This window comes from Thalassophryne amazonica, chromosome 11 (genome assembly GCF_902500255.1).
Source record: "Thalassophryne amazonica chromosome 11, fThaAma1.1, whole genome shotgun sequence".
Lineage (NCBI taxonomy): Eukaryota > Metazoa > Chordata > Actinopteri > Batrachoidiformes > Batrachoididae > Thalassophryne > Thalassophryne amazonica.
In genome coordinates, this window is record NC_047113.1 from 10,096,521 (window position 1) to 10,122,718 (window position 26,198).

Sequence of the window (26,198 nt, forward strand, 5' to 3'; positions counted from 1 at the left end):
CCTAATGAGTGGAGACAAGCTGTAGAGAACGGCACAGCCAACTCCAGGTCGTGGCCCTTCTGCACTCACCACCCACTCGCTGAGCCTCAGCTGTCGTGTTTCTTTTTCGCTTCCTCCTTTTTCCTTCCTGTGCCTTCCACCCCCCCCACCTCTCCGAACCCTTCCTCTTCTGACAGACGCAGGTTTGGCGTTGCGGTGCATATCTCGGTTTGAGCCGTAATGATGGGTGATAATGACAGCGTGCTTTTGAAACTTACAAACTCCCTGCAACAAGAACAAAGAGCGGAACAACATGTGCTGTGGGAAGAAGCTGCCTTCGCCGCCGCCGCCGTGACAGAGACGGAAACGCGGGAAGAGAAAACAAGCGCTGCGCAGACACAATTAACAACAATGCTAAAGAAATCCCAGCATGCAGTCTGTTAATTCACACATAACTTTAATCAGCATTGTAACCCAATAAAGTCAGACTTTTCAGCGAGAATATTTACTATAGCCATGTATAATCTTTGCAAAAAATGTAACTTGTTTCTCTATTGATTAACAGTACTGACACTTACTTATGAACAACAGAATTTCCAGTTGAGCACATTTTTCAGTGTGAAAGCACTGGCTATGTACATTCTTGATTTCAGTGTACACACGCATACAAACTACTTGGAGCACACCAGAGGCGGAAAACCGAGATTTCCTTCTCTAAAGGGGAGAGTCAGAGTCGACAAGGCCTCTCTTACACAATATGTAAACGATAGTATATCCGAGGTAAACCATGTATCAACTCAAATGGCAACCAGAGAGCTCTTGATTTGTCGTGACGGGGATTGTTCAGTGGAACTTCCACAGTTCAGCGATGAACGGTGTTGAAACAGCGAATGACAGTCAGTCGGTGAGTCGGGTGTCGGTCTGGATACAAAAAGCAAAGCCACAGCCAAACCACACTGCTTGTGCCACACTGTTAGAAACTGGAAAAAACTGGACGAGAATAATAAAATACCATCATTTTGTCACAATTAAAGGCATTTGGAATTTTTTTTTCCGCTCAATTTCTCTTCTTGTTCTTCATTGTCGTCTTCTTTTTCATACAGTGTAGAAACAGTAGAAGAAATCCGAGTAGAGTAGAAACAGGCAGTCTTTGGTGGGGTGGGGGGCCACTCCTGTGTCGCTGTTACCTGCCCCCCACCTCGCTCAGTGTCATAAAGTGGATGTTGGAGGAGCAGTCGGACAGCTCCGCCTGCTGCTCTATAGGCAGGGAGTAGTAGCCGTCGTAACCCTGAACACGTCCTCCGGACAACAGCTGCTGCTTCTCCGCCTCGCTCCACGCCCTGCTCCCACCATCTCCTTCCTCCACCCTCTTCTTCTCCTTCTCCCAAGCACCATCCACCGCTCTCTTCCGTGCCTCCTCTCTTACCCTCGCTCGCTCCTCCTCCTCGCTCCCACCGTAGCGCACACACAGACACAGTGCCCCCTGCTGGAGGGTGATGTCTGCAAATCGTCGAGTCCTGCCATTAACATTGGCGCTCATCTGAGACACGCTCACGTTGACCCCGCCCTCAAGGACGCGCCCCCCGACTCCCAACCCCAAAGTGAGGTCTTCCTCGATTGGCCGGGACTGGAGGAAGTGGTGGGTGTCGCACCCTTGCACGGTGAAGCTAAGACCACTCAGGTGGACGGCGCTGTTTAAAATGGCTGCCAGGCGTCGGCTATCCTCACTGGCCACACCGATGACTTCAGCACTGACGCAGCCATGGGAGATGGCAAATCGAATGCTGGGACCAAGGAGAGATGGTCGGGAGCCAAAGGGAGGAGGCCGCGCTGCTCTGTGGCAAGTCGAGCCTACGGGCTGTGACACCAGAGGTAACCTATCCAGAGAGATGAAACTCCTCAGCTGGCGGCGCAGCTCACACTGGATTCCCAAAACCACCTACAAAAAGCAAAACTGAGATTAATCATAGATGTTTGATGGACTGGCTTTAAGTGATTAAGATTTGCATGTTTTTTTGTCTGTCTAATACCGAACATTGAGTGAGGCAACAGGGCACCATCATTTTGAATGGTCACATGATGTGATCTAAAATAGCGTGGGGGAAGAACTGATTTGGTCACTACCGGTTTGTTTCCACATCAGATCAGTCACCACCGTGACAAAACGTGGCTGTATTTGTGTTCTACCATAGAGATAGATTGTGTATTTAGGAGTGGTATTGACTCTTGAATTCCAGTTTTAAGTAATTATTTTTTTAATTTAGTTCTATTTTTGTTGTTGGGGCCTTAGTGTGGTCTTCAACTATTCAGAGAGCTTAGATAATATTGCCCGGGGAGCAATATAAAACCAAATTAGCAGTAGCAGGACTGAATCACGTCCATACCAACTCAAAGCCGGACGATGGAAAAATGATCCTACACAATGGCCAGATGTTCAGTATCCTGATATTTATTCCTACCTCATAGACACACCAGGTATTTGTGAAAGCAGTTTGTATTTTGTATCATTTATACCCAGGCATTTTCCCCCTGGCATTAAAAAAAGTGGCTAAAATGTAAAAGACAAAAAAACCTCCCATGTAATTAAACTGTCCACTACTTAAACAATCCACTCAGCTCGATTATTGTCATGTCACCTAAGCACACTGCTAAGACCTTACAGACGGAGTGCCCGGATGTGCGACCGCGTCAACAGACCAAAAACGCATCTTGGATTTCAAAGTAAGTTGTGCATAGTGCCGATAATTGGCCACTTAGCACGCCATTCAGATTTCTGTCGGCATGTTGTCTGTGACCACATCAAAGTTGATCGAGAATCTGTGATTATCTTTAAATCTGAGGCAGAATATTCACGTAAGAGTGAAAATAACATACAAAGTTAGGCATATGTTATTCTAGGCCATATTTCCTGCCAATTTATTTCTCTGAATGTAATTGCGATCTCCACTGTCCCCACCCATTTCAATCAATATTTTGTTGAAATTCACATCAACCTACGTCGATGTTCGGTCCAGTGCTTTGCCTTAATTATATTAGTTAACTTAGCAGAACTGCTCAAATAATAAGAATAATCATGTTTTTTTTAGTGCATGTACAATATCACATGAACCTAAATAATATTAAAGATAACCGTTTGCTGGTCTGGCTTGAATGCATTCACTTTTGGAGTAGATCAGTGAAAAAGAAACCAACCCAGAAAACAACTCAAAAGTTTTTAAAAGTGATTCAGTCTGTTTTTTGTTTTTTGTTTTTGGTAAAATGATAAAAATGACACAGAACTGCATTTCACATAGTGGGACAGATGCAGGTGGTGCAGGAAGTGGACGCTTCTCCGGTATGACAGAGTGTGATTGGTTTGTATCACAGGGTATGTGCATGAACTGCCTTTAAAAAAAAAAAAAAGTTTTATTTTTGGCTCTGCAGCCACTGAGCTATGGAAGAGGTTGCACAGACTGCATCTAGCAAACTATTCAAAGCAGGTTGCCATTTAGTTTTATCTGTACTAAAGATTTCTGGGGAGAATCCTGCAATGGTTTGCTGCTTGATGGATGTCAGTAGCTTCAGGTCATCTCTCCAGGCCTATCAGCTGTGGGAATACCTTAGAAAATGTGTTGTTCGAGTTATATTTATGTCAACATTGACCTTTTTCTGGCCTGCTCCAACAACAACAACAACAACAACAACCACAAAAAAACAGAAAAGAAAGAAAGCAGGAGGCATACATACAATGCAGCAGATAACAGAATATATGCAGAGGAATCCTTCAAATCCAGTTACAAGCACCAAAGTTTGACTGTGTATACATTTTGGTACATATTTTAGAAAAATAACATTGGCCATTTGAATTTTCAATAGGGGGCAAGTAGGGGTCAATTGAAGAACTGCATAGGGGTCCAAAAAAATGTTCCAATCATATTGAAAGCAATACCACATTATTTGCCTGATCATAAAGATTCCAAAAAGGTATAGTTTGTACTATCTGTGACTGAATGTTCTGGAGTTATCGGGTAAAAACAGCAAAAATGGTGACAAAGGTCAGTTTCAGTTTGTACAGGGGTTAAAAGTTAAAGTTGCTCCATTTATGGTAAAACATGATGCAAATTATTGGTTGAGTTTGTAGGATTTTAAAAAGGAATAGTTTGCATCATGTGTCATGTTTAGTTATCATGTTACGGGGTAACATTGTGTGGGCCGCTGAAGAGGAGGTACTGCTGGCCCACCACCACCAGATGGCGCCCCGCTTGGAGTGCGGGCTCCAAGCACGAGAGGGCGTCAGACCTACTGGGAGTGACAGCTGTCACACATCATCAACACCAGCTGTCACTCATCAACCTCATCCTCCATAAAAGCCGGACTGCCATTCCACCTCCCTGCCGAGAAATCAGCTACCGTTCCAGGTAACCTTCTCTGCGGTGATTATTGTAACTAAGCATTGTTCTGTGTGCAGCCGTATACCTGTGGACTAAGTCTGAAGGCTGGATTGGCGGACAGTGAGAGGACGACGGTCTTCGTCTCTCACTCCATCCAGGAAGGAGACCAACAGGAGCTGCACGGGTGAGGAATTAAGCTGTACATGATTGCTGGGTGTGTATACACACACCCACCATTAACTGTTTCTGTTTTCTGCCAGCAGTACCGGGTCTGACTGCTGAAGACAGTGGCCACCTGGGGCACAGGGCTTGGCGGCTCCGGTGTTCTTCAGATCCGTTGGTGGTGGGGGCTGTGTGGGATCCGGCTCTTCTCTCGCCAGACATCTTCTATCTTCGAGCCTGCCCACACATCACCTTGTGTATAATTGACAATCCGCATTATTGTTATTGTCTGTATTTCGTTGTGCGATTCAATCAATCAATCAATCAATTTTTTTTATATAGCGCCAAATCACAACAAACAGTTGCCCCAAGGCGCTTTATATTGTAAGGCAAGGCCATACAATAATTATGTAAAACCCCAACGGTCAAAACGACCCCCTGTGAGCAAGCACTTGGCTACAGTGGGAAGGAAAAACTCCCTTTTAACAGGAAGAAACCTCCAGCAGAACCAAGCTCAGGGAGGGGCAGTCTTCTGCTGGGACTGGTTGGGGCTGAGGGAGAGAACCAGGAAAAAGACATGCTGTGGAGGGGAGCAGAGATCGATCACTAATGATTAAATGCAGAGTGGTGCATACAGAGCAAAAAGAGAAAGAAACAGTGCATCATGGGAACCCCCCAGCAGTCTACGTCTATAGCAGCATAACTAAGGGATGGTTCAGGGTCACCTGATCCAGCCCTAACTATAAGCTTTAGCAAAAAGGAAAGTTTTAAGCCTAATCTTAAAAGTAGAGAGGGTGTCTGTCTCCCTGATCTGAATTGGGAGCTGGTTCCACAGGAGAGGAGCCTGAAAGCTGAAGGCTCTGCCTCCCATTCTACTCTTACAAACCCTAGGAACTACAAGTAAGCCTGCAGTCTGAGAGCGAAGCGCTCTATTGGGGTGATATGGTACTACGAGGTCCCTAAGATAAGATGGGACCTGATTATTCAAAACCTTATAAGTAAGAAGAAGAATTTTAAATTCTATTCTACAATTAACAGGAAGCCAATGAAGAGAGGCCAATATGGGTGAGATATGCTCTCTCCTTCTAGTCCCCGTCAGTACTCTAGCTGCAGCATTTTGAATTAACTGAAGGCTTTTTTAGGGAACTTTTAGGACAACCTGATAATAATGAATTACAATAGTCCAGCCTAGAGGAAATAAATGCATGAATTAGTTTTTCAGCATCACTCTGAGACAAGACCTTTCTGATTTTAGAGATATTGCGTAAATGCAAAAAAGCAGTCCTACATATTTGTTTAATATGCGCTTTGAATGACATATCCTGATCAAAAAAGACTCCAAGATTTCTCACAGTATTACTAGAGGTCAGGGTAATGCCATCCAGAGTAAGGATCTGGTTAGACACCATGTTTCTAAGATTTGTGGGGCCAAGTACAATAACTTCAGTTTTATCTGAGTTTAAAAGCAGGAAATTAGAGGTCATCCATGTCTTTATGTCTGTAAGACAATCCTGCAGTTTAGCTAATTGGTGTGTGTCCTCTGGCTTCATGGATAGATAAAGCTGGGTATCATCTGTGTAACAATGAAAATTTAAGCAATACCGTCTAATAATACTGCCTAAGGGAAGCATGTATAAAGTGAATAAAATTGGTCCTAGCACAGAACCTTGTGGAACTCCATAATTAACTTTAGTCTGTGAAGAAGATTCCCCATTTACATGTACAAATTGTAATCTATTAGACAAATATGATTCAAACCACCGCAGCGCAGTGCCTTTAATACCTATGGCATGCTCTAATCTCTGTAATAAAATTTTATGGTCAACAGTATCAAAAGCAGCACTGAGGTCTAACAGAACAAGCACAGAGATGAGTCCACTGTCCGAGGCCATAAGAAGATCATTTGTAACCTTCACTAATGCTGTTTCTGTACTATGATGAATTCTAAAACCTGACTGAAACTCTTCAAATAGACCATTCATCTGCAGATGATCAGTTAGCTGTTTTACAACTACCCTTTCAAGAATTTTTGAGAGAAAAGGAAGGTTGGAGATTGGCCTATAATTAGCTAAGATAGCTGGGTCAAGTGATGGCTTTTTAAGTAATGGTTTAATTACTGCCACCTTAAAAGCCTGTGGTACATAGCCAACTAACAAAGATAGATTGATCATATTTAAGATCGAAGCATTAAATAATGGTAGGGCTTCCTTGAGCAGCCTGGTAGGAATGGGGTCTAATAAACATGTTGATGGTTTGGATGAAGTAACTAATGAAAATAACTCAGACAGAACAATCGGAGAGAAAGAGTCTAACCAAATACCGGCATCACTGAAAGCAGCCAAAGATAACGATATGTCTTTGGGATGGTTATGAGTAATTTTTTCTCTAATAGTTAAAATTTTGTTAGCAAAGAAAGATTCACAACATTAAATTGTTACTTTTGGCTTATCCATTGTCCGTTCATTAACGCCCCCTGTTGTGGGTCCGTGTCACGACACCTTCCCAACATAACATATGTCACATGTCACTGAATCCAATGGACGTTGACATTGTTTGACCTTTACTTTGGAGATCAAACATTCAACACAGTCCGAACTATTCCATTTGTTAATCCTATTAGTTCAACCACTAATTTGCACCACGTTTCACCAAAACTGGAGCAACTTTAACTTTTGACCCCTGTACAAACTTAAACTGACCTTTGTCACCATTCTTGCTGTTTTTACCCCATAACTCCAGAACATTCAGTCACAGATAGTCCAAACTATACCTTTTGGAATCACTGTCATCAGATACATAATGTGGTATCACTTTCATTATGATTGGAACATTTTTTAATTTTGACCCTGTGCATTTCTTCAATTGACCCCTACTTGGCCCCCTATTGAAAATTCAAATGGCTAAAGTTATTTTTATACAATATGTACCAAAAGGTAGACAGTCAAATTTTGGTGCTTGTAACTGGATTTGAACGATTCTTACAGTTATCTGCTGAACTAATACTTATACTAATACTTAAAATACACAAAAACTAATACACCAAAAAACTGTACATATCCCATGTATTCATTAGCCCAGAAATTCATGTAATTATTGTCATTCCAACCCAAACCCCAATGTACATTTCTAAATGTTATATGTGAAATGTGTATTGAGCATGTACTGGGAAATTTTTTGGACTATGCACAAAATAATGTGCTTTATGTACTTTTCACTGGATATTGTAGGTTTGAATACATTCATTTGTGCATTTCTCAGTGAGCATACAAAATTCTGTGCACTTTCTTAGTGGGGAGAAATCATTCGTATCATGTAGATTTTACAGAACTGGTTAAGAAAATATTTTTGCTTTCTTCCATCACACACAGGCGGCACAGTGGATTAGTGGTTAGCACTGCTGCCTGTGAGAAGGTTCCAGATTCGCCTCCCACCTGGTCCTTTATGTGTGGAGTTTGCATGTCCTCCCTGTGTTTGTGTGGTTTCTCTCCAGATGCTCTGGTTTCCTCGCACTTCCAAAGACATGCAGGTTAGGTTGAACTCTGAAATGGACAGTCTGTCTATATGTGGCCCTGCAGTAGACTGCTGGCCTGCCCAGGTTGTAGCCCACCTCTGTCTAAATCCCTGTGACCCTTAAGTGGAATAAGCAGATTCAGAAAATGGATGACTGAATGGACATCATGCCCCTGTGTGAGGTGTGAGTGACATTATCACATAATCTGCCCTATACTCGTAAAACAGCCCTCATGAGATACAAGAAAAAAAAAAATAGGGCTGATAAATCAATTTCCTAACAATTTTACTGCCCCGGAAACTGTCAATAAAATCAGGGCGATACAAAAAAAGACATTGAAAATACCAGGTTTTGTATCTCCCCGCTTTTCATCCAATCAGGAGCCACCATTTCTCAGCCCCATCAATGACACACCCCCATTTTGTGTTACCCTGGTTGCAAGTGCAGGATCCTGATACAGGATCCAGATCATTTCATTCAACCAAGATGTCTGATCAACTAGAGTCTCATACTGAAGTTGTGAGACGTCAAGAACTTCGTGAAGAGGACACTCATGACTTTATAGAGAGACACAAGAACACCACTAGGAAAATGAAGAGTGATGTGAACTTGCTCACTGAATGGCTGAGTGGAACCAAGAAGGAGAAGAGAGGGCTCCTTGTTCTTTCTCCGGTGGAACTTGACAAATGGAGTTGATGATAATTATATGTTCTTGTTCGTTATTTTTGTTGTAATATGTGATAATGTAATAAATATCTTACTACATGTCGTCCTTCGGACTTGGGCTCATACAGATATGAGGGGCATGATACAGGATGTGATACATAAACAGACATGTCATAAGGTACACATACGCGACACGTCAACATGGTATCAAAAAAACAGTTGGACCACTTTGTCTTTTCAAATGACAAGAAACAGCTCCTAAAGCAACAGGTTATTTATTAAAGACCATCCATCCATTTTCTATACATTCTTCCTTGAATTAAGGGTAATAGGGGTTTGGAGCTGATCCCAGCAGTCATAGGGCGTGAGGCGGGGCACACCCTGGACAGGAACCCCAGTCTGTCGCAGGGCTGATTAAAGACCAGAAAAAGTTTTCTGATTTTAAATCATATTCATTGAATTAAAAAAAGAAACTCTATTAAATGATTTAATTCAGTAGTCTTATTATTCCTGTTGCAGTCTGCCTGATGCTACACTGGAAGTCCAGTTCTTTAGACGAGTGGTTCCCAACCATTTTTCTTTAGAGTTGCTACTTGTACTGAAGAAAGGCTGAGGAACATCTCCATTGCTCACCACAGCCTTTATGCAGTCCCTCCAACAAAAATAATAAAGTCATTCTTTCCATCTTATTATGGAGATTTTATTATTGAGGGGGTTGACATGTTTTTTCTCCTTTTTCTGTGTTTCATCCAACTCAACAAAATATAAACGCAACACTTTTGGTTTTGCTCCCATTTTGTATGAGATGAACTCAAAGATCTAAAACTTTTTCCACATACACAATATCACCATTTCTCTCAAATATTGTTCACAAACCAGTCTAAATCTGTGATAGTGAGCACTTCTCCTTTGCTGAGATAATTCATCCCACCTCACAGGTGTGCCATATCAAGATGCTGATTAGACACCATGATTAGTGCACAGGTGTGCCTTAGACTGCCCACAATAAAAGGCCACTCTGAAAGGTGCAGTTTTATCACACAGCACAATGCCACAGATGTCGCAAGATTTGAGGGAGCGTGCAGTTGGCATGCTGACAGCAGGATGTCAACAGAGCTGTTGCTCGTGTATTGAATGTTCATGTCTCTACCATAAGCCGTCTCCAAAGTCGTTTCAGAGAATTTGGCAGTACATCCAACCAACCTCACAACCACAGACCACGTGTAACCACACCAGCCCAGGACCTCCACATCCAGCATGTTCACCTCCAAGATTGTCTGAGACCAGCCACTCGGACAGCTGCTGAAACAATCGGTTTGCATAACCAAAGAATATCTGCACAAACTGTCAGAAACCGTCTCAGGGAAGCTCATCTGCATGCTCGTCGTCCTCATCGGGGTCTCGACCTGACTCCAGTTCGTCAAATGCTCACATTTGCTGGCGTTTGGCACACTGGAGAGGTGTTCTCTTCACGGATGATGCGAAGGAGATGTGTTGCACTACATGAGGCAAATGGTGGTCACACCAGATACTGACTGGTATCCCCCCAATAAAACAAAACTGCACCTTTCAGAGTGGCCTTTTATTGTGGGCAGTCTAAGGCACACCTGTGCACTAATCATGGTGTCTAATCAGCATCTTGGTATGGCACACCTGTGAGGTGGGATGGATTATCTCAGCAAAGGAGAAGTGCTCACTATCACAGATTTCAACTGGTTCGTGAACAATATTTGAGGGAAATGGTGATATTGTGTATGTGGAAAAAGTTTTAGATCTTTGAGTTCATCTCATACAAAATGGGAGCAAAACCAAAAGTGTTGCGTTTATATTTTTGTTGAGTATAGTATTAACTGTAAAGTAAGCATGACTTATGTTTTTATTTAATAGGTGTGACAGGATTTTCTATATATTAGCAATATGATTATCAAATATTTATGTCTTTACTTTGATTGTTAATGCCTTTACTTTGATGTACTCTCTTTGATCTTGTCTTTGATTTTGTTCTCTAATTTCATATATACATATATGCATGTGTGAGAGTTCATGTACCATTATTCTTGTCAGATGTCAGAGTTGAAATCTGTAAAAGAGCAACTCAGTTAGCACAAAAGAATGATCACGCAAGAGACTGAATTTCATTTCCTGAAATTCAGTCTCTTGCGTGATCATTCTTTTGTGCTAACTGAGTTGCTCTTTTACAGATTTCAACCCTGACAGGTGAATTTTTAATTTTGAGAACCACACCGCAGACAAACCCCCGGTACAGGGCTTTGGACTAAACTTAAAAAAACAAATCTGAATACTGGATTTTTGATGCTAATTCTATTTCTCATGACCATATGGTGCGCTGGTGGTGTGCTGGTTTGTGGACGTGCGCGTGAGAACAGGGCTCACTTTGCTGGAGTCCCAAGTCCTGTGTCTTGGTCGGGTCTTCATCAGTTTCGTATGTTTTGTTCCATACTGGCACCTCAGGTTCGGAAAGCCAGGGACACGTTATGAAGCTGGAAGCCCGAACAGCTGCAGCCAACTACGATGTCTGTGCCAAACACATAAAACCCAATCAGGTCCAGACACACAGCAACGGAAAAGAACGTGCACACAGACGCAAAGGCAGAACTTAAGAATATGATGTGTATCCTGTGAAGTAAACAAAAAGTCATAAGGTCAGTGTAATAACATCTCTAGGAAATCACAACATATGAGGATAATAAGTAGCAGAGATGGTTCGGTGTCTGTTTGCCCAACAAAAAAACAAAAAGAAAAAAAAAGAAAATGAACAAAAAAACAACCCTTCTGCAACAAACGTGACGGGCCAAATAAATGTTCCATTAACTGAAGGACACCCACATACATCCTCCGACTTTTTCTGTTCCATCTCCTTCCTGTGGTTTTCTTTCGTTCTTTCTTTTTCGTCTCATGGGGAAACAGAATGTTCTTGACAGAATGCAGGAGCAAATATAACATTTTGTTCAAAAAAGAGAAAAATAACATGATGATCAGAGAGGCGGCTGCCTTTTGTATTTCCAGAACACTCTGACTCTCACATCTTTGACACATAGCTCACCTGTGGTTAGCTTTGTGACCCTCACACGCTTTCGTTATGGCAGATGTTTACTATGTAGGCGTGTGTGTGGGGGCGTAGGTGCCACTGTGTGAAATATCTGCCTGCAGCTGCTGTGTGATGGCGGTAACGCAGCGACTTGCATGTGTGCGACTGAATGCTAAAAGTGAATGTGAAGCTCACCAGTGGTAAACTGTGTCACTTCCTCCACTTTGCCAACAGGGCAGTTGTTCTTGAAGGCATACAAGTTGAACGGCTTTGGCTCCTTACTGAGCTCCCCCCACAGCTCGTGATTGGGCGAAGTCCATCTGCCGGCTAGTGTGTCATAGTCTCGCCTGCCCAAATGCACCAATCGTGTGAAAGGATCATACAAGCCTCCATGGAAGCCGATGATGAGCTGAAAGTCGGGGTTGGTGTCCTGGTACACTTCTCCATAGGGGGTGTAGAGGATTTCTTTGACCAGCCGGCCTTTGTTAGAGAAAACTGCCCTTGGACTCCCGACGCTGTCACAGGCTACGTAATACTCCTCACCACTGCTCAGTTCCATGGCGATGAGATGGCCCTGCAGGTCGTAGTACAGGGAGGTGATCAGGTTGCTGCTGTGGTTGTATAGGTGGCTGACCCTAGTAGGGTGTGACAGGTCAGCGTAAAAGAACTGCAACTGGTCGCCCTGACTGCTCTTGGTGGCCACGCGGCGGCCCAATCCATCATAGCGGTACCACACAGTGCGCTCAGAGACTCGGTTGAAGACGCGGGTCAGCAAGCCATTGGAGTTGTAGTCAAACAGGTCGTTTGCTCGCTGGCGGAGGAAGCCATCATCGTCAACGCTGTACTGTAACTCACCGAGCCGTGTGATGCGGTCTCTCTGGTCATAACGCAGAGGAGTCAATCTGGAGTTAACACACACACACACACACACACACACAACCAACACAGGTTTCAAAAATAAGCCCTAAAATTAATTTGTGAAACTCAAGGTGAAAATAAGCTTGCTATGAAAGCATAATTACAGACACGTTAGACACAGGGTGTCATTTTTACTATGATCGACCACCATCCAAAGTGTAAAAAACAGGATGAAAAGGCCTTAACCTGCCTCCTAACAGGCTGGCTTATAAAGTGCAGACCTGGCAAACCCACCCTGAAAACAAAAAGAAGCTGCGCATCCGTCGTAACCGCAACACTGTTTGCTTCGGCTTCAAATTTTTACCTCAATGGGAGCATGATCGAACAGGTTCAAGCCGCAGTCACTATGAACACCCTTTTTATAGATGTTGAACATTGATTGACGCTGTTTAAGACTACGAATACAAGGAGTTACCATGTACTATCAATGATTTTGGGTACTGGGAAGAAATTTTTAAACAGTTCAAAAACTGGTACCTGATTTCAAATCTTGTGCCGATGATGACCGTAGCTACTATACATGCCAAAGTTGTTCAAGACGGATAAGGATGGGTCAGGAAGTACTCAACAAAAATATAAACGCAACACTTTTGGTTTTTGATCCATTTTGTATGAGATGAACTCAAAGATCTAAACTTTTCCACATACACAATATCACCAGTTTCTCCTCAAATATGTTCACAAACCAGACTAAATCTGTGATAGTGAGCACTTCTCCTTTGCTGAGATAATCCATCCCACCTCACAGGTGTGCCATATCAAGATGCTGATTAGACACCATGATTAGTGCACAGGTGTGCCTTAGACTGCCCACAATAAAAGGCCACTCTGAAAGAGCAGTTTTATCACACAGCACAATGCCACAGATCTGTCGCAAGATTTGAGGGAGCGGCAAGTGCAATGCTGCACAGCAGGAATGTCAACCAGAGCTGTTTGTCGTGTATTGAATGTTCATTTCTCTACCATAAGCCGTCTCCAAAGGCGTTCAGAGAATTTGCAGTACATCCAACACAGCCTCACAACCGCAAGATCCCGTTGTAACCACACAGCCCAGGACCTCCACATCCAGCTAGTTCACCTCCAAGATGTCTGAGACTAGCCACTAGGACAGCTGCTGAAACACCGGTTTGCATAACCAAGAATTTCTGCACAAACTGTCAGAAACACCGTCTCAAGGAAGCTCATCTGCATGCTCGTCGTCTCATCGGAAGTCTCGACCTTATCCAGTTCGTTGTTGCAACTTCGCCAACCATTGAAGAGGAGTGGATCAACATTCCACAGGCCACAATTGACAACCTGATCAACTCTATGCGAAGGAGATGTGTTGCACTGCATGAGGCAAATGGTGGTCACACCAGATACTGACTGGTATCCCCCCAATAAACAAAACTGCACCCTTTCAGAGTGGCCTTTTATTGTGGACAGTCTAAGGCACACCTGTGCACTAATCAGTGTGTCTAATCAGCAGCTTGATATGGCACACCTGTGAGGTGGGATGGATTATCTCAGCAAAGGAGAAGTGCTCACTATCACAGATTTAGACTGGTTTGTGAACAATATTTGAGGGAAATGGTGATATTGTGTATGTGGAAAAAGTTTTAGATCTTTGAGTTCATCTCATACAAAATGGGAGCAAAACCAAAAGTGTTGCGTTTATATTTTTGTTGAGTATATAATGCTTCAAACATGCCCGATTTGTTATTTGGACTAAATGGAAAGGGGTGATGCTCTGTTGAATAGCCCTGTAACACGAAAACTTAGAATAACAATGCTACAATGCAATAGTTTCATAATTTAATGTTTACACAAAATGGTAAACATCATCTGCATATATACGAGGTCTGTCCAAAAAGTATTGCACCGTTTTAATTTTTTGCAAAAACCATATGGATTGAATCACGTGTGATTGCATCAGCCAAGCTTGAACCTTCATGCGCATGCGTGAGTTTTTTGCACGCCTGACGGTTGCATCATTCGTCTGTGAGCAGGCTTTGTGGAGCAGTGGTCCACCCCTCTCGTCAGATTTTTATTGCGAAATAAATGTTTGAATGATTTGGAGCTTTGCTGCATCAAATTTTTCAGAAACTGTGAGAGACCTCCAGCTGGACACCATTCAGAAAATTTAGATGGCTTTCAGCGACAATTTTATGCAGATTACACAGATTAAGGAGTGCTCCAGCCAGTTTAAAGACCGCCCCACAGTGTCTGAGAGCGCGGCACGCTCGAGCGCCGATCGACAAGCTCAAACCCTGCTCAACAACCAGATCATTTCAACGTGCAAGGCTTGTTGATTCCGGGACGTTGTCTAACTTTCACAAAAAAGGCAGAAGGCGTGGACATCAGCACTTTTCGGCACATTCTACTGTTACAGGATTTTTTTTCATGGAAAGAGAAGCGGAGGATTGCACCACCATGCCGCTCATGGCGCGGGACAAAACCACCTCCGTGTTGGTCTCACAGGACGGCTTTCAGGTGGCTTTCAGACGGCTTCCGGTTGCTTTTCAGTCGTGTGAGCATTCGAGAAATTGTGCAAGACAACATGTCCTGTGAGGCTTCATCACGGCGGTGCTTTGCGCCATGCAGCTCTGCCGCGACGCGTGGAGTTCCTCCGCTCCTCTTTCCATGAACCAAAAAAACTCCGTGTAACAATGGAATGTGCCGTTCATTTCTAAACTGGATGCTGTCTTGATTCAGTATGTCGTCTGACTAGCACAGGAATTGCAGAAGACGTGGACATCAGCACTTTTTCGGCACATTGAGACAGACGTGCGAAAGCTTTTGATGTCACAAGGAGATATGGTAAAAAATGAGGTAAAAAAAATTCATAATGTGAAACAAATAAAAAGAGGATAAAAAATTTAAGGGCAAATTCAGATTATCATTAAAATCTGCACAATGTTCTTCATTGAATCTCTTCACATTATTTCATTGTAATTCATAAACTCCTTTATTACATTAAGTATTCAAACAAACACACATGAGCCTATCTCTACACAAATCTATCAGCTGGCAGAGGTACAAATAAGCTAATTTCTGTGACTGCTTGTGAAACGTCTCAGTCATTGTGGCAGGTGATATACTAGTATCACAAGCAAGTGGACTTCATGTTAGTCTCCAGTAACTTCAAGATATAATTTCTGCTGGCGTTGCAATGCCAAGAGATACCTTCCACGATGGAGACATCGGAGTTGGCATAACGTATAGGACAAATGGCAAGCTATTCAACTTGTAGAGGCTGCAGGTGAAAACCAAAGTCAAGGAGCATACCATCTATGACTTCCTCTTTCCATCAGGTTTTGCTTTTAATGTCTGCACTCAGTGTGGACTTGTTCTCCCTCAGTCTTACACTAAGTACAATGAACACTGAGGTTATGCACCAACCATCCCCTGGAGCCCCATACATAGAGCCATCCATCATCATCAAAGGCCAGAAGCTTGCAGAGAACTTCATCCATCTGGGTATCACCACCATTGATGAGGAAGTCTCATACAGCATAGCCATGGACAGCTCAGCTTTTGGCAGATGAATGCAGAGGGACCATCTTGCAGACAAAGCACAAGGTGTACCGTGCAGTTGTTTTCCCATCACTACTGTATGCGACATGGACAGTGTTTAAAGGAGCTGAACTCCTTCCACATGAGGTGGCTTCAAAATGTGATGCATGTGCCTGACACAGAAGTGCTATGGTCAGCAGAGATGGAGATCATCCATGCTATGCTTACACAGTCACGTGTGCCTTATGTCCGTATGTATAGCGAGCTAACTGAAAGCAAACAGTCATGAGGAAGTCAACGCAAATGATATAAGGACTCCCCAAAAGCCACCCTAAAGTGCGGCAGCATTTGTGTTGAATCCTGGGAAGACAGCACAAACCGCTCTTCCAGGTGTTCAGCACTGACCAGCGGGGTTTCAGCCTTGGAAATAAGGTAAGTAATGGAGGCAGAGGACAAGCGCCAACCACAGATAAGCAGAGCATCCACCACTCTTCAACCCAGCTCTCAACCAGCATTCTCTTGACCACAGCGTGAGGATTGGTCTAATCAGCCACATTCGCATGCACAACCCAAATAAGTGATTTAGGGATTTCTGGTCGTCTTTGCTGCAAAAGATGAGCATCATCACGGAATGATCTGAACAATACATTTTTGAACCATGTGTGTTCTTGGTGTCCTTGTTTTTTTTAGTCTTGAAATTGGAGATAATTTCAATGAGCCTCTTCTCAGTAATCCAGTTGTCCCCCTCTATTAAGGCCACCTGCACTGCAGACTAAAAGTGGCCACATCAGAGGGGTGGCTGTTGTTGAGGTGGAGACAAAACCCAGCATATGTACAGTACTTTATAACATATTGCTGCAAGCATGAAGTTTGAGAAAAACATCACAGATTTTTTGACTAGTCAAAGACAAACCATTTCTTCATCACAGCACAAGAACTGTATCCTTTAAAATCACAAGAATGATGTAAAATCAAAACAAGATCAGTCCACAAAACTTCTCTGGCAACATCTAATGCCTTGGAAATGTCATGCATTACCATCACGACATGATGTGAGAGTTTCTCCCTGTCGTGCATCTTCAGCGTTTGTATGAATGTTGTTGATCTGCATTGTACCACCACCGAGATCAACTGCTAACTTTCGGGAACCTTCTCCTCTCTCTATTCAAAATGAATGACTTTCACCTTTTCCTGTAATGTTAAAGCTTTCTTTTCGAGATGCGGAGGTTTAGCCAACAGCAGTCATTTTTCTTGTTCTTAGTTTACTGGAGTAATCTCGCAAGTTGTGTTGGTGGGAGAGTTTTGACACGACTTCTGTTGGAAAACCCGGTTGGGGATTACCACAGAATGGCCACTGTTGAGGGGATTTCATCCTTTTGAGTGGGCTGCTGACTGCGTTTAAGGGGTGGCCTCCTTTGAGAGGTGAAATCAATAAAAAGATAGTTGTTGTAGTAGAAATGTTGGGCCATATATGGAGGGGTGGCCTCGTCATGTGAGAGGGTCACTAATTGACGGGGACCACTGTACTGCATACTGTATTCTGGAACATCAAACCGAGCCTGTGCAAACCTGCTCATTTACTATAAAAAAGAAAACAAAAACCACAAATGTTTAATCTAAAAAGACCCTTGCGGCTGTTGTTAATGTGTTTAGTGTAAAGTTAGCACTCAGTGTAAACTTCCATCTACAGGTGGCTGATTCTCAGCTCACAAGATAAAATGACAAAGACCGGGTTGTGTGTGTAGAGAACACTGTACCTTGTGACAAAATCAAATGCACCCATTGCAGTAGAAATTAATTATTAGACATAATACCAAAAGCATGATTTTTTTTTCAATTCAACACCTGGTGTCTTAGATGATGTTCTGTTTCATGAGCTTTGCTTAAAAGTGGCACTAACCTTGCACTGGTGCCATGGCTGAGCAGGTTAATGTTCCCGTTGAGATCATAGCTGTAGCGCCACTGCGGTCGTTCATTAACTAAGGTACTTTGCAGCTGGCTGTCAGCGTCATATTCATACGTGTAACGGGTCACATTGCTGTCAACGCCCACCCTGATGTCACAAGTGGTTGTACGCCCGGCTGCGTCATACTGGATAGTCATCCAGTAGGCGATGGATTTCAGGATCTCATATTGGACTTCCACCACCTGGCCATATGAATTAAACACCTTGGTGTGCTTCATCAGGTGAGTGGTGATCACCTAGACAACCACAGAAAAAATGGTTTGCCAATTACAGACACTCTCTAAAAAGGTCATGCAAGATGAAATATCATAGATGACAATTCAGAACAAGTGTTCTGCCAACCTGGTTGAGATCGTAGAAGATTACGCTGAACTTGCCAAACTGCTCCACTCGTCCTGATACATCAACGTAGCGGTAGAGATCAATGGGCAGAGGGGTCTCGTTGATGACCGCCTGCATGCTAGTCACTCTGAAATTGTTGTAGCTATAGTCAAACCTGGCATTGACTAATCCCTCCTCACTAAAGCGGAAGATCTGCCGACTTGTCAGGGGGCCTATGCAGAGCAATCATTGAGAGAGAGAGACAGAAAAAATTGCACATATGAATCTCACAGTTGGCCATCGTGATATCCATATAAGCCTGCCTAATCATTCAATCATAGGACTAATTCAACATCATTAATGTGGACACATGTGGGGCGCAATTCATTCAATCTTAACTATCCCCACAATGCTATGGCATTTCCAGTGGTGACCTTTAATATGGAGAGATAATGAAATCTAAAGACAATAGCCATGATGGGCCATGTGCTCCTTAATGTCAGAACATCAACTTTAACAACACCATTCATCAGCTCTGCTGCTCGCTATGACTGCTCACCCACCATTTGAAAAAAAAAAGCCTCCTAATGAAATACCATTACACTGCAATTCGAGATTACTCTGATTGCACTTAAAATGACGAAGTGTCTCACTTTGCAGACTGCAGAGAGCCGAGTCAGCATTTCACATGATATTTTTATTTTTGGTGGAATGTTGATTCTAAATGAGTTCTAATGGGAAAATGGCAGAAGCAGTGAGAGTGAGGTGGAGGCTTTTCTGCAGCCCCGGGGAACTCGCAATCTGTTCGTCTCGCTTCTCTTGCTGTCACTTTCCCAAGCTGTCATCTTTCTTCTGCTTTCCTATTCCTCCTCGTCTTCGTCTACCGCTCTATCCCTGTCTCTCTCTTTTCTTTTGTCCCAACTCTTCCTCATCTCCTCTCAAGGGACAATTACCGCTATCGCTGCTCTCGCCAAGGCTCTGTTTGTTCTGCTGGAATGAGATCAGTTAAAGGAAGGTGAGAGTCTATTCAAAGTGAGTGCAAAGCCATAAAAACACACAGACACACACACGTTGGCACATATAAACTGTATATATGTACACACACAGCTGTGCTTCACAGATTGCTGACACCTGGTCATTGGTGCGCCAGTCACAGAGCCGCGTGAAGTGAACCACAAGCTGAGACGAGAACACGCTGATCGACCGATCAAATTAACAACGGCTGTATCTCAAACTATCTGCTGCCACAGCTAAAACTGCCTGTTGATGGCCACGCACTTAGCAATTTGTCATTTTAACAAATTTTCATGTCGGAAATGGAAAAACTAGGGCTTTAATTGATAGCTCCAGGTCAGATTGTGTGATTTCCTGGCCTACACTGAAAAAGAATTGAAACCATGAGCACAGATTGGAGCCCACATGTATGAGGGTTGGTTGGAAAGTTCATAATGATGGCACCCTTGTGGGTGTGAAAGCATGTGTGGGCTCCTTTTTCAACATTTTCTAACAAGTGTGTGGCCTCTATGAGGTGCCCACATGTCTTCCGACAGCTCTACTTTGTTGGGATCCCTACTGGGATCCAAAACTTTCATCTTAATGGACAAAATTTCTTCCATTATTTGATCACAGCCAAATGTTTTTTATTCTGTGTTTGAAACAGATGGAAGTCAGATGGTGCCAAATCAGGAGAGTATGGTGGGTGGTTAACCAGTTCTGTAGATGACACACTTACTCACAGAATCCATGGCCATGACAGCACTTGTGAGCTACAGAAATTTCTTGATGAAACAAAATGCTCTTCATCAACTTTCCTGGATGGGTGGTCTTGATAGTCTCCCGCAGCTGCCTCTGGAAGCTACCATATTGTCAGTCCGCAAACCAAATGTCCTTTACATCCCTGAAAATTGAGGCTGTCAAGTTTCAGTGGACAAAACAACCCAGGACTTCTTGAGAGGTGGTGAGAATTTATTGCCCTTGCAATGAATTGGCTCACATTGATCGACCGAGCAATCATCCTGGGCAAAAAAAAGGTTAACGTGGCTTTGCTTCAAAACATTCCAAGATCTGTCTTGACATCATACTGTAAGTCAGGTATCAGAAGACATGACTAGAGTGCCTTTATTAGAGAGAGCGGCGACATGACCATCTTGGGGCACAAATAGCATTGGCTGTTAATGTGTTCAGCTACAGTGGGATAAAAAAGTATTTAGTCAGCCCTTGATTGTGCAAGTTCTCCTACTTAGAAAGATGAGAGAGGTCTGTAATTTTCAACATAGGTACACTTCAATTATGAGAGACAAAATGAGAAAAAAAAAATGCAGAAAATCACATTGTAGGATTTTTTAAAGAATTGATTTCTAAATTACGGTGGAAAATAAGTATTTGGTCACCCACAAACAAGCAAGATTTCTGGCTCTCACAGACCTGTAACAACTTCTTTAAGAAGCTCTTCTGTCCTCCACCTGTTAGCTGTATTAATGGCACCTGCTGGAACTTGTTATCTGTATAAAAGACACCTGTCCACAGCCTCAAACAGTCAGACTCCAAACTCAACCATGGCTAAGACCAAAGAGCTGTTGAAGGACACCAAGAAGAAAACTGCAGATGTGCACCAGGCTGGGAAGAGTGAGTCTACAATAATCAAGCAGGCTGGTGTGAATAAATCAACTATGGGAGCAATTGTAAGAAAATGGAAGACAAACAAGACCATTGATAATCCTCCTTGATCTGGGGCTCCACGCAAGATGTCATCCTGTGGGGTCAAAATGATCATGAGAATGGTGAAAATATCCCAGAACTACACGGAGGGACCTGATGAATGACCTGCAGACAGCTGGGACCAAAGTAACAAAGGCTACACACTACGCAGAGAGGGACTCAAATCCTGCAGTGCCAGGTGTGTCCCCCTGCTTAAGCCAGTACTTGTCCAGGCCTGTCTGAAGTTTGCCAGAGAGCATATGGATGATCCAGAAGAGGATTGTGAGAATATCATGTGGTCAGATGAAACCAAAATAGAACATTTTGTTAAAAACTCAACTTGTTGTGTTTGGAGGAAGAAGAATGCTGAGTTGCATTCCAAGAACACCATTGTGAAGCATGGGGGTGGAAACATCATGCTTTGGGGCTGTTTTTCTGCAAAAGGGACAGGATGACTGATCCGTGTTAAGAGAAGGATGAACATGGCCATGTATCATGAGATTTTAAGCCAAAACCTCCTTCCATCAGTGAGAGCATTGAAGATGCAATGTGGCTGGGTCTTCTAGCATGACAATGATCCCAAACACACTGCTTAGGCAACAAAGGAGTGGCTCTGTAAAAAGGATTTCAAGGTCCTGGAGTGGCCTAGCCAGTCTACAGACCTCAACCCCATAGAAAATTTGTTGAGGGAGTTGAAAGGCTGTGTTGCCCAGCGACAGCCCCAAAACATCACTGCTCTAGAGGACAACTGCATGGAGGAATGGGCCAAAATACCTGCTACATACCTATACCTATGTTGAAAATTACAGACCTCTCTCATCTTTCTAAGTAGGAGAACTTGCACAATCACGGACTGACTAAATACTTTTTACCCCCCTTGTATTTTATTTATTAATTCACTGACAATGTTGGGTTGTCACAGCAAGGGCTTCAAGATGTACAGATTCCCTTCAGATCCGAAGGGAAGAAAAATTTGGGAAAATAAAGTCAGCCTTTTGGGATGGACGTGACTTCATCATGAAAGCTTTGCGAGGTAGGTAAATTTATTGTTCAGTCCCATGTACAGTAAAAGTCAACTAAACTGTCGTCGTATAAACCAGATATTCACAGTCACCGGACAAAAAATATCCCAAAGTTTTTGTATTGTTTTCCATGTAATAAACACTGTATACAACGGATTTTGTGCAGTGGATTTTTCGCTCACATCAGTTAAAATGTCCCGTCCGATTGCAAAAAGGTACAAATTAAAGTTCAGCTCTGACACTTGCCAATTTGTGGAAACTGGGAGAGGAATCATTTCTGTGATTAAAAGTCCCACCATTTACTTTTTTCAAATGGTGCTCAGACTTGGACCTGCAGTCTGATGTGCACCTGTTAAATCAAACACAAATGGCCATCATATTATATAGCGCACACACTGATAAATGGATCAGAAAAGTTCACATCAAAGTTACAGCACAAAGTCGGTAAAAGAGGAAAATGTGCAGCTTATCTTTGATTTGGAGGTGATGATTGTAGAAAGAAAAGCTTGTTGAGGGTCAAATTAGTCCAGAATAAAGCATAATCCAGCGACAGAAAACTTTAAAACTGTCACGCACGTCATTGCATGGCACGGAATTAAAGAGCAGCAGCTGCATAAATCAGGCTTTAAATTAATGAAATAAATCATCGTAAATTTTAAACTTATGTAAATTTGATATCTTAACTATATTTTATATTTACTTTAATAGCACCTGTACCTGGATGTGTTGCTGTATGTGGTTAAATGATTTTAAAAAATGTTGCAAACATAAAAGGTCCATTCAGTAGTTCAGCGCAGTTAGACCCAAAATGGCGCCATGTTCTGAGTTGACGCCACTCTTCAATCAAGGCACTCTAGACATGACATTCCAACCCAGTCTCACAGTAGTTTGTACATTAATCTATAAGTTTGTGATGGGGGTATAAAAATGGGGCATTTTTCGAAATGGGGGCACAAATTCATTTGGTGATGGGGCAAAAAATGTGGAGTGAAGGGGGGGGTCTGGGGGAGTCATGGCTAACATTTGGGGAGGGTACACACTTATGCTATGTTTATGGTTAGAGTTAGGAGCACGAAAAGATTATAAACAGCAAAATAAAAAAAAGTGTCACGAAAAGCGGGCGCTTTTTGTGACCATGAAAAAAATGTGAGACCGGGCTGGACAACCACTAAGCAGAGTCTTTTGATATTTCAAGTTCTATGTGAAAAGTATTGTCAACTATCTCATGGGAGATTCTTGCATCTTTGTGACTGACAGAAAGATTGCATTTCTATAGCACTTTTCCATCTAGGAGATGCTCAAAGTGCTTTACAATAATGTCTCACAATTACTTCACCATCCAAGGCTGATACCCATTTTTACAGCTGGGTGGCATGAGACAATGCGGATTAAGTGTCTTGTTCCAGGACACGGACAGGTAGCATGAGCAGGATTTGAACTCTACGTCTCTAGGTCTGCATATTGGCAGATCAGCTCCTTATCCACTGAGCTACCTGCTCAACAATCTTTTGCCAAATGTCCATCACCATGTGGTGAACAGAATCAGTGGCCATCTAGGCCTTCTGTCATCTTCAAAGCTAACAGTGTAGACCATATCAGAATAAAATTCTCTTGTTCTGCAGGTATGTAATGATACCGCAATCCCACCATCAACATTCAGCATCTTTCACAAAACATCAAATATGACTGTGCATGGGGCCGGGGAAGTGATGATCAAAAGAGTTTAACCCTCTGGGGTCCGAGGGCATTTTTTGGACAGTTCACTCGCCTGGCATAAATGTTTTATTATTGCTGTTAACAGCTCTCCCTGCATCCCAAAATCAAGTTTTATGTCTCTTTTTTCAGGACAACCTGTACTTTCAAAAAATATATGCTATAGTTGTTATAGCAAATATAGTTTGAGGCAGAGCCTTCAGCTTTCAGGCTCCTCTCCTGTGGAACCAGCTCCCAATTCAGATCAGGGAGACAGATACCCTCTCTACTTTTAAGATTAGGCTTAAAACTTTCCTTTTCGCTAAGGCTTATAGTTAGGGCTGGATCGGGTGACCCTGGACCATCCCTTGGTTATGTTGCTTTAGACGTAGACTGTGGGGGGGGTTCCCATGATGCGCTGTTTCTTTCTCTTTTTGCTCCGTATGCATCACTCTGCATTTAATCATTAGTGATCGATCTCTTTTTCCTGGTTCTTTCCCTCAGCCCCAACCAGTCTCAGCAGAAGACTGCCCCTCCCTGAGCCTGGTTCTGCTGGAGGTTTCTTCCTGTTAAAAGGGAGTTTTTCCTTCCCACTGTGGCCAAGTGCTTGCTCATAGGGGGTCGTTTTGACCGTTGGGGTTTTTCATAATTATTGTATGGCCTTGCCTTGCAATGTGGAGCGCCTTGGGGCAACTGTTTGTTGTGATTTGGCGCTATATAAGAAAAAAGTTGATTGATTGATTGATTGTGTTTTATAAGTGTAATAAAGGGTCACAATCAGAAATAAGAAAGGAAAAAGTAAAGCGGAAAATAATTTTCCACACACATTTATTCAAAACACACAGCAAACTATAATAAACTAGTAACACATCACTCCTAAAAACAATCTTTGGTATGTCACGTGAGGTGAATCTGCCATACAATTGAATTTTGGAAAACCATGTGACGGTGAGCCAATTCCGAAAAGACACTCACATTGCTCACGTCATCACACAGCTTCTATGAGGAGTACAAAGATGGTGGACAGTGGCTCGAACGTCCGCGGAGTTAACTTTTCAGCAAAAAATGTATGTTTCTATCTCATATCATTAAAAAGTTATTTAGAATTTAGTAAAGCTTGATCTCATCCATCGTATACGACGGCGTCGGCCCCAGAGGGTTAATATACAATTAATGAATAATGTTTATGAGTGCAATGGTAAGAACATCTGCGTGAGTTGAAAGATGGAACATTCCATTCAATGAGGCTCCACCACTGTGCAAATGGAAAGCATTCATTATTTGTTTTTATGACACCTAAATAGAAATATGTCATTTGTGATAGTTTACTGGCAATAGGAACTTGCATCAGTTGTTTTGTGAAAGCACTTTTTTAGGAAATAATGGAGTCACTCAGTAGAATGAAATGCATTGGACAAAAATGCACGATAAATAGATCCAAAATATAAGGTAATCTGATGCTGGTCATACAGTGGGAAAAGTAATGACGTGATATACAATGCACCAATCAAATGAAAAGGATAGATTTTAGGTGTCATATATAAATAATTATATGCTAAGATTAACATCTCTGGAATCACGACGTCATAATCAACCTAGTCACTTTTCAGTTGACAATTGTAAATGTCTTATATACACGCAAGGCTCTTTACTTACTTTCTCACATTCATACTTTGACTTGTCTACTTTGATCAGGCAGCCTGGGTGGGAAGGTGTTGACGCTGATACAGGGTTTCGGAGCTCCAGGTGGTGGTCTCATATTTATAAATGTGGTAGACCACAGTGTCTTCATTCCATACTTGCTCAAACAGTTTCACACTTCTAACGGTGTCTGCCTCAGTCTCAGATGAAATAACACTACTGCTGATTCAAAACCAGACCAAGAAATCAGGCTCAACATACTGCATGATTGTGCAGTCCTGTCACACTACACATGCTCTTAAGGAGATTTCATGCTCCAATATAGCCTTTATAATAACCCATTTAAAAAGAGTCAGTGCACAAAGTGAACACTTTACATGTGTGACTGTTACCTCTCTTGCTTAGGTACCTGTCTGCCTGTATCGTATGGAGTTTATGAAGCCGTTATGGGTGAGATGAATGGTCTTGACTGTGCCAGAGGCCTCGTCGTAAGTGAAGGTCACCAGTGTGGAGTCATAAACCACCTCAGAGAGCCTTGCTGTTGGTGTGTACCTTGAAATAAAACAGCAAAATGACACAACACAATTCACAGGTGAGAAGATCATTAACTACGTAACTTAGGTCAGAAGTGCATGCTTAAATTGCTTAAATGTACACTGTAAAACCTTAGTTACAGTTACACACATACACACACACACACACACACACA

At 42.6% G+C, this 26,198-nt stretch overlaps 1 protein-coding gene across 1 annotated transcript in view; it reads right to left on the bottom strand.

The window, feature by feature from the left end:
- Positions 1 to 417: 417 nt before the first annotated feature.
- tenm1 (teneurin transmembrane protein 1) overlaps positions 418 to 26,198 on the bottom strand; it is a 728,712-nt gene continuing 702,931 nt past the window's right edge. The window contains 6 exon segments of the mRNA XM_034181415.1: positions 418 to 1,918; positions 11,083 to 11,215; positions 11,929 to 12,639; positions 18,051 to 18,352; positions 18,459 to 18,670; positions 25,899 to 26,041. Of these exon segments, the coding sequence (XP_034037306.1) occupies positions 1,163 to 1,918; positions 11,083 to 11,215; positions 11,929 to 12,639; positions 18,051 to 18,352; positions 18,459 to 18,670; positions 25,899 to 26,041 (2,257 nt within the window). The 3' untranslated portion in view covers positions 418 to 1,162.